The 14,454-nt window shown below is 42.8% G+C and overlaps 1 protein-coding gene across 16 annotated transcripts in view; it reads right to left on the reverse strand.

Moving 5' to 3' along the window:
- PSD3 (pleckstrin and Sec7 domain containing 3) overlaps positions 1–14,454 on the reverse strand; it is a 728,752-nt gene that overhangs the window by 477,948 nt on the left and 236,350 nt on the right. For 2 of the 16 annotated variants that reach the window (XM_016959169.4, XM_054657265.2), the window contains exon 1: positions 6,371–6,556. The exons of the other annotated variants lie outside the window; for them this stretch is intronic. In XM_016959169.4, the coding sequence (XP_016814658.3) occupies positions 6,371–6,391 (21 nt within the window). In that variant the 5' untranslated portion in view covers positions 6,392–6,556. Of the gene's footprint in view, positions 1–6,370; positions 6,557–14,454 lie in introns of those variants that run through there. 16 annotated transcript variants of the gene reach the window in all.

The following is a 14,454-nucleotide window of genomic DNA, read 5'->3' on the forward strand; positions in this document are numbered from 1 at the left end:
GCCGAGATCTTGCCACTGCACTCCAGCCTTGGCGACAGAGTGAGACCCTGTCTCAAAAAAAATAAATAAATAAAGAGAGAGTGAGAAATGACAGCCCAGGACAGATAATGCCATCTATTAAAAAAGCACTTTTGCTGTAAAGTTGCCCTAATAGTTACTAGCGGCCTGAAGCTATTTAAATTATCGAAATTAAATAAAATTTAAAATTCAGTTCTTAAATCTCACTAGCCACATTTCACATGCTTAGCAGCCACATGTAGCTACTGACTATCTTATTGGACAGGGCAAATATGGGACATTTCCATCATAGTAAAAGCTCTATTGAACAATGCTGATTCAGGCAGTAACTGCATCGATTCTATAAAGTTCACCAGTTCTGAGTTCTTAGGTACTGTAGTTTCAGTATTTGCTGATTGTGAAGTTTGACTCGCACTAGTACGATCCAAGTGAGGTTTGCCTAGGTCAGTGGACAAGGTTTTTTGGAGTGTACACTGAGCTCAGCACGAGGTAAGCACTTAATATTTGCTGAATGCTTAAATGAACAGCATAATAATATCTGTACTTCAGACTCTGCCTTGATACTTTCAGATATTAGCTCATGGAAAGCAATGGTTAATTTTTCTTCAAGGGAGATTTTTTATTTTTATTTTTATTTTTATTTTTATTTTTATTTTTGAGAGGGAGTCTCGCTCTGTTGCCTGGCTGGAGTGCAATGGCACAATCTCTGCTCACTGCAACCTCCGCCTCCTGGGTTCAAGTGATTCTCCTGCCTCAGCTTCCCAAGTAGCTGGGATTACAGGCACCTGCCACCATGCCCAGCTAATTTTTGTATTTTTAGTAAAAACAAGGCTTCACCATGACAGCCAGGCTGGTCTCGAACTCCGCTGACCTCAGGCGATCCACCCGCCTCGGGCTCCCAAAGTGCTGGGATTACAGGCGGGAGCCATGGCGTCCGGCCAAGGGAGATTTTTATAGGGAGATATAAGCATCAGCGGGTGGGGAAGGTGGCTCACAGACCTTTTGTAGCCACTAGAAATGAATCGGCGAAACATAAAAATCTGCCCAAAAGTAACTTTGCTATTCAAACAAAGTTTCAGACGCAAGAAATATCTTGCCTCTTCAAACACTCACTACTTGCACCTTGTAGGGACATGAAGGCAGAGTCAGAGGAGACACTCTGGAAGATCACAAAGCCTGCTGTCAATTTCCAAGCATTTTTCCAATATAACTTTGCCAGAAAATAACACAGTCACAAAGACAGCAGCCATCTAATGGCATCGTCTGTGCCATCACTCTTACACCTAAATTTCCCCTCTCCCAGTGTCCTATGACTCAATCAAAACTGTGCCTATCAAACAACTTCTTGAAAGTACAAGTTTTTGAAAATCTACATTCAAAAAAGCATGTAAGTTTCCATATACAGAGAAAAGCAGTTCCACTGGCCCTTAACCAGTAATCTCCTAGAGGCCAAACAAAAGAAGCTACAGCTGCTTCTATTAAAATTTTCTACTTCTCTTGTCCACAGACCAAATAGGCATAAGAAAACCAAGCTGCTCGATTTCTATAATTCACTTTTTCTTAGCAAAGGTCTGAGAACAGAAGGCCAGGGAAACAGGGAGCAGCTGCCGCCTGGTCTTATGAATGCCCTGGGCTCATTCCCCATCCTCCTCCTTATTGTTTCAAGCTCCTTTTCTTAACAATCGCTAAGCCCCAGCTCATGGGAAGAAATAACAAGGAAAAGCAGCCTTCACTGTGTCAACACCCACTGTGGTTGAAGCATCTAGATCACTTCTGTGAGGTGATGCAATTAGAAATTAAATTAGAAATTAAAAAGAAATTAAAATACATTCCATTTTAATTTGTTAATCTGCTTTATTGTGAATTCCAATTAATGACATATAACTACGTGGAACTCCTTACATGTGGTCCTACAGAGATCCTTTTAGACACCCCAGGGGTTTTGTTGTTGTTGTTTAATTACACCATTTCTATCTCTTGAGCCAAACAACAAATCTGGTCCCAGTATTAAGCCAACAAATGTATAATGGTCGGTGATGAATTAGTCATCCAATATTCAGATTCCAAGACTCGAATAATCTAAACATTAGAGCCAAAGAGCTCAGTTTCTGCAACACGCAATGCTAACTTTGAGACATAAAAACAGAATGGTGGTTAAGAAAATTGGATGACCTGAGTTTAAAGTCTCAGCTCTGCCACTTACTCACTGTGGGATCTTGAGTAGGTTCCTTAACCACTCCTGACTTCAGAATGGAAATAATGACAGTACTGACCTCATGGGTTGTCATGGGGAATAAGGGAGACAACCCAAGTAAGAACTCAATAAACATTAGCTGTGATTGTAAAAACGCCTCATGCCAGGAAAATATCACTCGAAATAAGCGTTTTCCAAAAGTTAGGACTTGGCCGGGCCTGGTGGCTCATGCCTGTAATTCCAGCACTTTGGGAGGCCAAGGAAGGCAGATCACCTGAGCTCAGGAGTTTGAGACCAGCTTGGGCAACATGATGAAACCCCGTCTATACTAAAAATACAAAAATTAAGCTGGGCGCAGTGGCGTGTCTGTGGTCCCAGCCACTCGGGAGGCTGAGACAGGAGAATTGCTTGAGTCTGAGAGGCAGGGGTTGCAGTGAGCTGGGATCGCACCATTGCACTCCAGCCTGGGTGACAGAGTGAGATCTTGTGTCAACAACAACAACAGAAAAATCAGGACTTAACAAGAAACGTAGAAAATGCTGCTTTCTCAGAAGACCCATGTGAAAATACTATGTAAGGAAAGAACACCAGCTTAGGTCAAAATGTTAATTTTCCCAGTTATCCTAAATCCCTAACTCCAATAATAATCTTTTAAAAATATCCTTCAACATGTATAAATTATTCTGATTCATCTCACTGATGTATACTCAGAGGAAAGGGAATTTCAAACCAGATGGCTCAGGAGTGAGTGGTCCTCAAGTAAGCCTCAAGGAGTGAGTGGTCTCCCATGGCCACAGCCTGACATGCAGGAAGCGGAGAAGAGGGGGCGGATCCCTCACACCACTGGTGTCAAGAGAGAAAATGCTCTGCCACCTCTGTGCCCTGATGTGTCAACAAAGTCCCTGCCCACTAGGCACCAACTGGGCCCAAGTTTGTTGACCTTCTGGGCGCAGTGAAAAACCTTTCTTTTGGTAGAGCAAACAAGCACTGCAGGGACATGCATTATTTTTATATAAATAAGATAGTGCATGCAAAGATTCATTATTAATGTTGAGTTATGCCTTATTTTCAAATGAGGCATGGACATTTGGTAATTTGGATTTAAGAATAACTTGTTAACTATATGCTGCAAATTATCCTTTTTCTCCATTGTAAATTGGAACAGCCACTACAACACTACTTAATTTGGAGCTTGTGAAAAATGTCCTTGAAAGATGGTCAACGTAACTCAGAAACACTCTTTGAAAAAATAACGCCACCACTTAAATTCTTTCCAGCAAATCTCTGAGTCTGCATACAATATCACAAACAACACAAGCTGTCAAGATATGGGCACTCCGCACAAACGCTCTGGAGAATTTCACATGGATCCTGTACTCTCCTAAATGAAAGCCAGGCTGGTTTAACTGTAAAAGAACTAGGAAGAACTGAGAGGCAATATTCAAAGTGAAAACACCTCCACTCTTAGCAAAGGGAAGCCAAGGACCTCTGTGCTTGGCCCAGACGGTCCGGGAAGAACCCCTAAATGGTGAGAATCACAACAGCAGTAATTCAAGGTCACACTAGACCCCCAGCCTCCTATAAGCCTGATTCACATACTAAACTCCACAGACTTTGGTCACCAGATTATTTTTTACAGTCTGACTCAACTTCAATCATGTCTGAATTCCTTTCCAAAAATTGGAAATGATCACTATCCATAACTCACCTCCCAATCCAACCCAAACCCAAAGACACTCTTTTTATAATGTCCAAATGACATTACCCCATGTAAACCTCAAACAAACCAGTCTTTAAGCCAAAGCAGATATACATTTTAATATTCACATGGTTTTGCCTCAGCATCTCTTAACCAAGACTGCAATTAACCTATCACCACACTGGTGTCTTAGTTTATGAATAATGCATGACAAATCACACCTGAATTTCTATAAAAGAAAAAAAATCACCTCCAAAAGTAGTAGTACCATGGACATGTTTTTTCAATGTAATGCCACGCTAAATTCCACTCAAATAATTTTCCATCAGGGCTGGCAAACAAATATGTAAATATCAAGGTTTTAGAAAATGCACAGAGCCATTGACTGAAAGTACCTTTAAATTTTTCTTTTTCAATGAGCTACTTCCATCTTACTTTATTTTTTTATTTCCAAATTCCCAAGATTTACTAGCCTGTAAGAATTTCCAAGGTTACTCAATTTTTTAAATTACTAGTATCTGATTAAAAGCAGAATTGAATTGCTTAAGTGCAATGTACATAATAAGGTATATGTTATTCTTTGGTCACAAATGAACAGTGTCAACAAAACTTTCTTTAAAGAAAACACACATTAAGATTGGCAAATCAAGCTTCTTATGCTCGCATTTAAAAAAAAAACAACAACAACATTCAACCACGGAATTTGGCCGTAATAAGGTTATTTTAGCTTTGTAGCTCTAATCACTCTCCCACATTCAATGGTCAGGATGAGAGTGCTGATCCATTCACAGAACACACAAACAGATATTTAGAATGTGAAATTAAGAGTACGTCACTGAATAAGTAATGCATAAAACGTGTCTAGGCATGGAAATATCAAATGGTAGGGCTAGAAGGCTCTGAAAGAGCATCTACCTAATCCCCTCACCCTACCAGGAAACTGTAGCGACAGAAGTTAAATAATTTGCCCAAGACAGTGGCAAAAACTCACCCAGTCAGTGGCAAAGCCTCTAAGCTAGGTGTCCTACCTACAGATCCAAGTCTCTTTCTTGATACCACTCTACTCCTTTTAGTACAAAAAGCTTCTATTAATGAAATATCTTACAAGACAAATCACTTGTGGATGGATATAAAAAGGTTGTGGAAGGACATCCAGCCAGCCACTAAAAACTGGTTGAAAAGGTGCTAATTTATTTTGCATTTGCTTAACTGGTGATGTTGAGCATGTTGCACTTTTAACTGCTGAAGAGGAATTTCATGACTTTTTGAAAAGAAAATCTCTTGGTTTGTAAATACTCTCAGAAAAGAAAGGATCATTTCTTGGAAAAGGGTAGAAAGTGAATTCCCTTTCCTTTAGCAGGGGACATCCTTTCCCTCACATCTCACAAAAATCCAATCAACCCCTCCCTTTCAAGGTCCAGCATAACTGCCAGCTCCTCTCTGAGAACTTCCAAGCCCGGAGGCCAGAAGCTTCCTCTGAGATCCTCCCTGGTAGCCTACGCATAAGTCTCTCCCAGGCAAGCTCTCAAGCACGCTTCTTGAAAGCAGAAATCCTATCCTACTCACCTGGCTACCGGGCTTTGCAAAATCCTTTGCACATACTCAATTACAACGAACCCATTGAGGCATTTGTTGCCAGAATCCCACTTACAGTAATTTTCCAGATCTCCGTCTTCCCTACACCAACACCTGGACCCACTCAAGAGTTATTCTGGAGCGGAAATCCTGGATCCCACTATCGGGAGAACCAGTGTCTAGAAAATGAAATCGTGGTGCCCATTCCATCCTCTGCCTAGTGGGCGTTTAACATCCTTTGACATCGAGGGGAATGGCAAAACGAAACATTTATTATTTAGGTCACCAACAACATTCTAAACCCACGTCCTCTAATCGGTGTTAATGTGTTTAAAAAAAAAAAATTCAGAACATCATTCGCCAGAACGGAAAGCTGAAAACGGCGGATAAAGTTAAATGCATGTAAAACAGAATGACTTGAACATCTGTAAAAGCTCCTGGGAATTGCACCGAATAATCTTCCCTTGTCTGTTTGCTCGCTCAATTCAAGTTTGTTTAGTTTAGTCATTTTTTTTTCTTTCTGACAGAAACGTGATAGTCCCTAAATAAAAGCTGACCGGGCAAAGAAAGATCGGCATACGAGGTCCTCTTTCATGTTGCCTTCTTTTGATAGCTTTTCTCCAAAGTCTGAGGTTTTCAAAGCCGAGGGATGAACTAAAACCCCTAAACCTTAACACCACAAAGTTGACCCTGCTGGGCTCCTAAAAAACACAAAGCAAGCAAGCGCGAAGAGAAAAATCGCACCCTGCACCTATCCAGACAGCACAAACCCAGGTGGCCCCGGGATCCTGGGGGACAGAGCGGCGACAAAGCAACACAAACCCCACGTCGAACAGCGGCGCCGCGTGCGCACCCCGCGCCCGCGCCCCAGCCCCGGAGCTCACCGCTGCGCTCCTTCCTTCCATCTTCCATCGCCCGCCCGGCCGCGCGCCGAAACCGCCGCCGGGCGCTCCGGGGCCGCAGCCTCAGGGCGCGAGTGCCGGCGGCCAGCGCCGCGTGCTCTTTGTTGGGCTCCCGGGACGGCCGAGAGGCGGCGGCCCGCGCGCACCCTGGCGGAGGCTGGCGAGGCTGCGAGCCCGCGGCAGCCGCCCGCCCGGCCCCTACTAACGTCAAAGCGAAGGCGGCGCAGGCGGGCCGGCGGTGGCGGGCCCGGGGGGCGGAGGGCGGAGGGCGGAGAGGCGGGGCCGACGCCTCGGGGAGGGGGGAGGTGGCTGGGCCTCCGAGGCGGGGGCGGGGTCTCCAGGGCAGGGGCGGGGCCTCCGGGGGAGGCTGGAGGCGATCCAGACCCTCGCAGTGCAGCCCTCGAGCGGCCCGGACCCTCCGTTGCCTCCCGCAGCCGCGCGCCCGCCCTGGGCCCAGCCTCCAGCCCGCGAGCGGAAACCTGCCTGTTGCTTTGTCTTCTTCCTTCACAGTTTTCCCACCCTGAGAAAAGTGAGAGGTGCTTTCCCTGGTGTTTCCTCTCAGGAAGGGCCGTGTGACTGGAGCCGCGAGTTGGGCGCCGTCTCGCCGGGGCTGGAGGTACGCGGGCTTCGGGACACGCACCTAGGCGTCCCTCGGGGTCCCGGCCTCTCTGACCGGGCTCCCCCGGCACCGATCCGCGGCCGGAGCGTTTAGTCCCGGGGACCCGTCGAGCCCTGAAAGGGCCATTTCCCCCTGAGGCGAGTCCCCCCAGGCGCCCCGCAGCCTGGCCTCGGGACTGTCCCCACCGACAGTGCGTGCGCGGGGAGAGGTCACTTAAAACTGCATTTTCGAACATTAGTGCCCCGGACCCGCACCTTTTTTCTTCCGTCCTTTGATCTGTGCCGCAGAGGCAAGGGCTGGAACGGCGCCCTCCCCTGGTAGAGGGACGGAGAGACCTCAAATCTTTCCCCCTGGGAGGTCCGTTAAGTAGATCCAAGCACCTGGAGGCGGAACCTGTGTGGCCGGCTACAGGGTGGTCCTGTGTATGTGTTACCGCCTTATTGTTCCAAAGAACAGTCTTTTTCAAGTGACAGGTAGAAGACGCCCCAATAACGAGAAGTGACTGACTTGGCCAAGCTTAGAGATGGGAGTGGAGTCAGGTTCCCTGGTGGCCCCACGATCTCGCCCACCATGTCAGCATGGGCTGCCCGGTGAGCATAGCTGAGATGCACCAAGGCCACATAAGTCACCTACTTTGCCTTGGCTGCCCCATCTGCATCTATCAAAGGAAGCCTTGGACACCCACCAGGGGAGCCAGCATGAGGAAGTGTATGCCTTTATACAAATTCACTCCAACTTCAGAAAAACGTCCGCAGCTCATGCTCCCCCTGCCAGAGCAGCAATGTGAGCAGATGTGTAGGTTTGGAAGCACCCCAGTCACTTGGGCATTGATATGGTTTGGCTGTATCCCCACCCAAATCTCATCTTGAATTGTAAGTCCCGCAGTTCCCAGGTGTGTGGGAGGAACCTTGTGGGAGGTGATTGAATTATGGGGGCGGGTCTTTCCTGGGCTGTTCTCGTGATAGTGAATGAGTCTCACGAGATCTGACGATTTTAAAAATGGGAGCGCTTGCTGCACAAGCTCTCTCTTGGCCTACTGCCATCCCCTTAAGATGTGACATGCTCCTCCTTGCTTTACGCCATGATTGTGAGGCCTCCCAACCATGTGGAACTGCAAGTCCAATAAACCTCTTTCATTTGTAAACTGCCCAGTCTCCGGTGTGTCTTTATCAGCAGTGTGAAAATGGACGAATACAGGCATATTTCTCGTTTGTGATCTCCCTTTACACTTGCGTACATACCCTACAGAGACAGTCCCAGTGTGCCTATTCCCAGTCAACTCCTGCCTTCCTTGACGGTTTTGTTGGCAAAGCATCAAAAGTAAGACCCAGTACAAAATGTAGTTGCTACCCTGAGGCTTGACCACTGGCCTACTGGCCTTTACCTGGGAAATTAACCAACTCATAAACAAAAAAAAAGTAATCATATAGGAGGCAGGGTGGACATAGATTTACTTGATATTTCTAGTTAAGGGACTTGGGCATAGACATCTATAATCTGAGCCTCTGTTTCCTCATTTATAAAATTGGGTTAATAATGCCATACAGAAGTGTTATTAGCATGATAAATTAAGGAAAGCTCCTGGCCTATAGTGAATGTTCAATAAAGGAGAATTTCATAAGTGAAGCCACAGAAATGTGTTTCCAGTTTTCGTTGCAAAGGAAATTTTTAATTGGTTTTATCCCTGAAGCCAAAATATTTTAAGATTGTACTTATAAAGCTGATCACATATATTAAATAATCATTCATTCGTCCAGTTATAAATAATCAAAGAGAAAATGGTTAGAGGTTCTGATCAGCATAAATTAGCCAGTGTTACCACTACTAAGTCAATGAAGCCTAAAGCAAATCAAATAAACATTGACATTTCATTTTTGCCAGCATGTATTTTGTGTGTAAATATTTTGTTAGGCTTTTGGAAATATTAAAAATGAAGTAAGAATCCCCATTTCTGCTACCATAGCCCCCAGTGCTCAAGTTCAGTGTCAGAATACACAAGCACCCGCCTTGGTAAAAAGAGAAAGGAGGCACGCAGACCACCTAGGCATGGGCTAGTGTATTTTTATCCAATAAAATATTCCTCCCCCACCTCTTCCCATGAGCCCTAATGTATGTGGTGTGGAGAGACTATATAGTAGGCAAGACATTATATACTGGAGGTCAAAAGAAGAAATGAAAAGGAAGATGAAATTCCATCATGTATTATTCATGCATACAGTTAATCCTTCCTATTTCTGAAGGTCACTGAAAAGCCCAGATTATTGAATATTTATTTTTTAGTACAACATGAACGTTTATTTAGAATGACAAAAATCTCAAATACAAATTTCTAAGAGTTGACAAATCCCACAAACATTACCAAATCCAGAAAAATCACACAATAGTTTTATCTACTGCCTACATAATATTTTGTAGTAATAAACTTCCTAAAACACTTCAGTAATATTTGTCTTCACCTGTTTTCTGCTGCTATAAGAGAATACCACAGACTAGGTAATTAATAAAGAAAAGAAATGAATCTCTCACAGTTCTGGAGGCTGGAAGTCCAAGAGCACAGCAACAGCACATGGTGAGGGTGGTTCCATGGTGGAAAGCATCACATAGCAAGCAAGCACAAGAGACGGGAGGCAAATGGGGTCCAAACTTATCCTTTTGTCAGAAGCCCATTCTCTAGATAACTAACTCACTCTCTTAATAACAGCATTCATGAGAGCAGAGCCCTTATGACCCAATCACCTCTTAAAGGCCCCACCTCTTAGTCCTATTACAATGGCAATTAAATTTCAACATGAATGTTGGCAGGGACATTCAAGCCATAGCAATACTTTTTCCTCAAGTATTTTGGCTACATACTTTTTTTTTTTTTTTTTTTTTTTGAGACAGTATCTCACTCCATTGACCAGGCTGGAGTACAGTGGTGCAAACACAGCTCACTGCAGCCTCTACCTCCCAGACTCAAGTAATCCTCCCACCTCAGCCACCCAAGTATCTGGGACTACAAGCACACACCACCAGGCCCGGCTAACTTTTCATTTATTTAAGATGGGGTCTCCCTATATGGCTAGGCTAGTGTTCAACTCCTGGGCTCAAACAGTCCTTCTGCCTCAGCCTCCCAAAGTGTTGGGATTACAGGCGTGAGTGACCGTGCCCAGCCTGGCTACATACTCTTGATAATCTCATTGGAAAGATTTTTTTAAAACAGCTTTATCAAGATCCAATTCACATACCACACAACTCACCCATTTAAAGAGTACAAATCAATGTGTTTTAGCATATTCACAGATTGGTGCAATCATCACCACAGTCAATTCTGGAAACTTTTCATCATCCCCTAAAGAAACCCTATCCCTATTGGCGGTCGCTCCTCTTTTTCCTCCAAACCACTCAGTGCCTGGCAAACACTAATTTACTTTCTGTTTCTACAGATTGGCCTATTCTGGACATTTCATATAAATGGAATCATAAAATATGTGGTCTTTGTGACTGGCTTCTTGCACTTATCATAATGTTTTCAATGCTCATCCATATTGTAGCATATATCAGAACTTCATTTTTTATTGCTAAATAATATTCCATTGTGTGGGTAGGCCACATTTTATTGATCCATTTATGAGTTCATGGACATTTCAGTTGTTTCTACTTTTTGGCTGTTAGGAATAACGCTACTATAAAAATTTATGTACAAGTTTTCATGTAGCTGTTATGTTTCCATTTCTCTTTTCCATTCTACCTAGAGTAGAAATTATGGGTTATATCATGACTGTATAACTTTATTTCCAATCTGTTTTCCACAGTGGCCGCACCACTCTACATTCCTACCAGAGCAATGTATGAAGGTTCTAATTTCTCCACATCCTCACCAACACTCATTGCTTTTGTGTTTGATTACAGCCATCTTAGTGGGTGTGAAGTGGTAGATTGATTGTGTGACATTTTCTATGGGTTGAATAGATAGCCCAGTCTTTTCTCTAGCATGGTTGATCACAATTTTATTATTGACAATTTAGAAAAATCCCACCCTCGCGTTTATTACTGATAATAACATTTACACTTTTAATATGTTTTCAAATTTTGGAAGACCTCTCAAGTTTCTTTCATATATAACTGTATGATTTCAAGGCATTTCATTTTTTATGCAATGATTAATATTAAATGCTCTTTTTAAAAAAAAAATGAGGCATAAGGGATCTTCCTAAGGTGATGCAGGTGTTCTATTTGGGTGATGTTAACATTTGTCAAAACTCATAGAATTTTACACTTAAAAGCTGTGCATTGCTCGTATATAAATTTTACTTCAATAAAAGAAAAAACATATAATTTTGAATCAAGAGAAATGTTCCAATAGTCAATTCATTGTTTTAGACTGAAAGCTTAAGAGATATGTAGATGTGTGTGTACATGAAAGCACGCATGCGCTAATAAATCTGAAGCTGAGAACATCTTGCAAAAGGTAGAGGTGGAGAGCCACTTGGAATTTTTTTGGGCATTAAGGATAGAGGTGTTGATCCAAAACCAGAGAAAATACTTTTTCTTGAATCAAGTGTGTCTGAACATCAAAAACTTGACTACCCAAGTCTATCCTCATGAGAGTCAGAAGATAAGTTTCTTTTCTGTTTTGAGACAGAGTCTTGCTCTGTCGCCTAGTCTGGAGTGCAGTGGCTCAATCTCAGCTCACTGCAGCCTCCGCCTCCCGGGTTCAAGCAGTTCTTCTGCCTCAGCCTCCTGAGTAGCTGGGACTACAGGCGCACACAGCCACACCAGGCTAATTTTGATATTTTCAGTAGAGATGGTGTTTCACCATGTTGGACAGGATAGTCTTGATCTCCTGACCTTATGATCTGCCCACCTCGGCCTCCCAAAACGCTGGGATTACAAGCGTGAGCCACTGCGCCCAGCCAGAAGATAAGTTTCTTATTCCTGGTGAAAGCTTAGGTAATTTACTTAGCTCTGGAAATAAATGCCAAGCAAAAAAAAACAGAGATGGAAGGAATCATGAAAACAGATGAGTTCCCCAGGCTTCAGGTTAATGCTTTAAACTTAAAACTCATCAACTCATTTTTTTTTAATCTCTATTATGAGTTTTGCCATTTCACAGATGTGAGTCATTGCACGTCAAAAAAGAAAAAAACTAAGTATTTTTCCATTGTGATCTATGGCTCACTCCTCTTTATTATCAATTCTCAAGCAATCCAAGAGTCTTAAAATATGCATTTAAAGGAAAGGGTTTTTATTTTAAATACATAAGCAACTCTAACCTCTACAGTATTTTCAATAAGTGGGCTGCCTACAACTGCTTAAGTGCACAGACAGAATGCCTTATAAATCATATAATAACTGCATACAAACCACTGATATATTAGAATACAGAACATAAGTGCCAGTCTTATTTATTTGTTATTGTATTCCTAGCTTCCAGAACTGTACCTGGTCTGTAGTCGAGGCTCAACAAAAAATTTTTGAATTAAAATTTGCCACTACCCAAGGCAGAAATAGTCAACATACCTAAAATCATGATGTGCTTGGATTTCAAAAGCTCAAGATGAAGCTGAGAGAATATGTCTGACACAAAATTCACCATGGTATTTGCCTGGTGGGACTCGACTGAATACTGAGTGTCTGCTGGGTGGGTAAGAGGGATGGGAGACAAGAAGGAAAGAGCAGAAATGTGGTTCATGTGCTTAGGGGTCGGAAGAGAATGGAGAAAAGAGGAAAACTGAGGAGGGAGTATAGTAAGTGCACAAGAAATGTTAGACCAGAGGGTGGTCCGAGGCATAGGGTAGACTCAGCTCACCTTTCCCCCAAGACCCAAATAACTGAGGTTAAGTCTCTATAATAAAGGTTCAGTTTATTTTTTATTATCCTTCTTATGGGTAGTTATTCTTTCATTCATTCATGTGACAAATATTTATCCAACATCTACCATGTGCTAGGTATAGTTTACTGACTCTAGCGGAGCACAAAGCATCCCTTCCCTCATGGAGCTTGGGAAGACAGAAAATAAGCAAGATAAGTAAATATATGTGATGTTATATGATGCTGAGGGTCTTGGAGAAAAACAAAACAAGGAAAGGGAGAAGGCATAAGGAGTACAGTGTCAGGAGAGTAGATGATTGCAAAGCATATTGAGAGAAGACTTCACTGAGAGGTGAAATTTGAGTAAACACCTAAAAGAGGTGAGGGGGAAAGCCATGCAAATATGTAACTATAAGTGCAAAGGCCCTGAGGTCTTGCCTGGTGTGTTTTGAGCACAGCAAGGGGTCAGTGTGCCTAGGGCTGAGTGAGCCAGGTGAAAGGTATTCAGAGATGTCGTAGGTGGGACCTTATAGGTTGTTGTAAAGACCCTTAACTGCCCTTGGTAGATTTTGAGCAGAGGGGTAGGATGATTGACTTAGATTTTGCCAGAATCACCCTGTATTATGTATTGGAAGCAAGGAGGTAAATTAGGAGGCTACTACAACAATTCAAGCAGGAGATGATGGTGGCTTGGGCCAGGTTGGTGGCAAAGAAGGAGGTAAGAAATGTTGAGATTCTGGTCATATTTTGAAGATTGAGCTGACAGAATTTGCTAATGCATGAATGTACATTATAAAAGAGAGTCAAAGATGACTCAAGGGTTTGGGACTGAACTACCAGAAAAATGGAGTTACATTAACTAACTGGGGAAGACTGTGGAAGTAACAAGATTTAGGATGGGAGATTAGGCTGTAATTTTTGGACATGTTAAGTTAGAGTTAACTTTTCGACATTCAGCAGAGGAGTGCCAGGCAAGCCACTGGATATACAAAACCAGAATTCAGGGGACAGGTAGGAGTGGGAGCTGTAACAGAGATGATATTTACATCCATGAAACTGAATGAGATCACCAAAGGAGTGGATGGTAAAGAGAAAAGAGGAGAGCCTAATGCACTCCAATGCTCAGAAATTAGGGAGATGAGTAAGAACATGCAGAGGAATCTGAAACGAGCAGTCAGTGAAGTAGGAGGAAAACAAAAGAATGTTCTTTAATGGAATATGTTCAGATTATTTTTACATGAAACCTTTTCCTTTCTACAGTTTTCAATCAGCAGTGTCTGCGTTCTGCTCTCTCCCTACCTCCTGCAATCATCACTTCTCTTTTTACCAAAACTGTTCTATTATTTTCAGGAAGAATGAAAGAGATAGTGCTATATGCCTGTAATTCTAGCAATCTCAGTTTGTCTCAAGCTATGTTTTATGCCCAACCCGGTGTTACTAATACTCACTCCCAATTTTTTTTTGCATAAATAATGACGTCCAGAATTAACTAAAAAGACAGATTTGGTCAATATACAGGTTTCCAAGCTGACAGAAATTAATTTATATTTTATTTGCTTTTTTGTTACAAAAAAAAAAAAAAACCCATAGCTTCTTGGAATTGTAAAGAGAAAATCTAATGAAATCCATGTAAGTATCATAACCAGGATTTTGA

This window comes from Pan troglodytes, chromosome 7, assembly GCF_028858775.2.
Source record: "Pan troglodytes isolate AG18354 chromosome 7, NHGRI_mPanTro3-v2.0_pri, whole genome shotgun sequence".
NCBI classification, from domain to species: Eukaryota; Metazoa; Chordata; class Mammalia; order Primates; family Hominidae; genus Pan; species Pan troglodytes.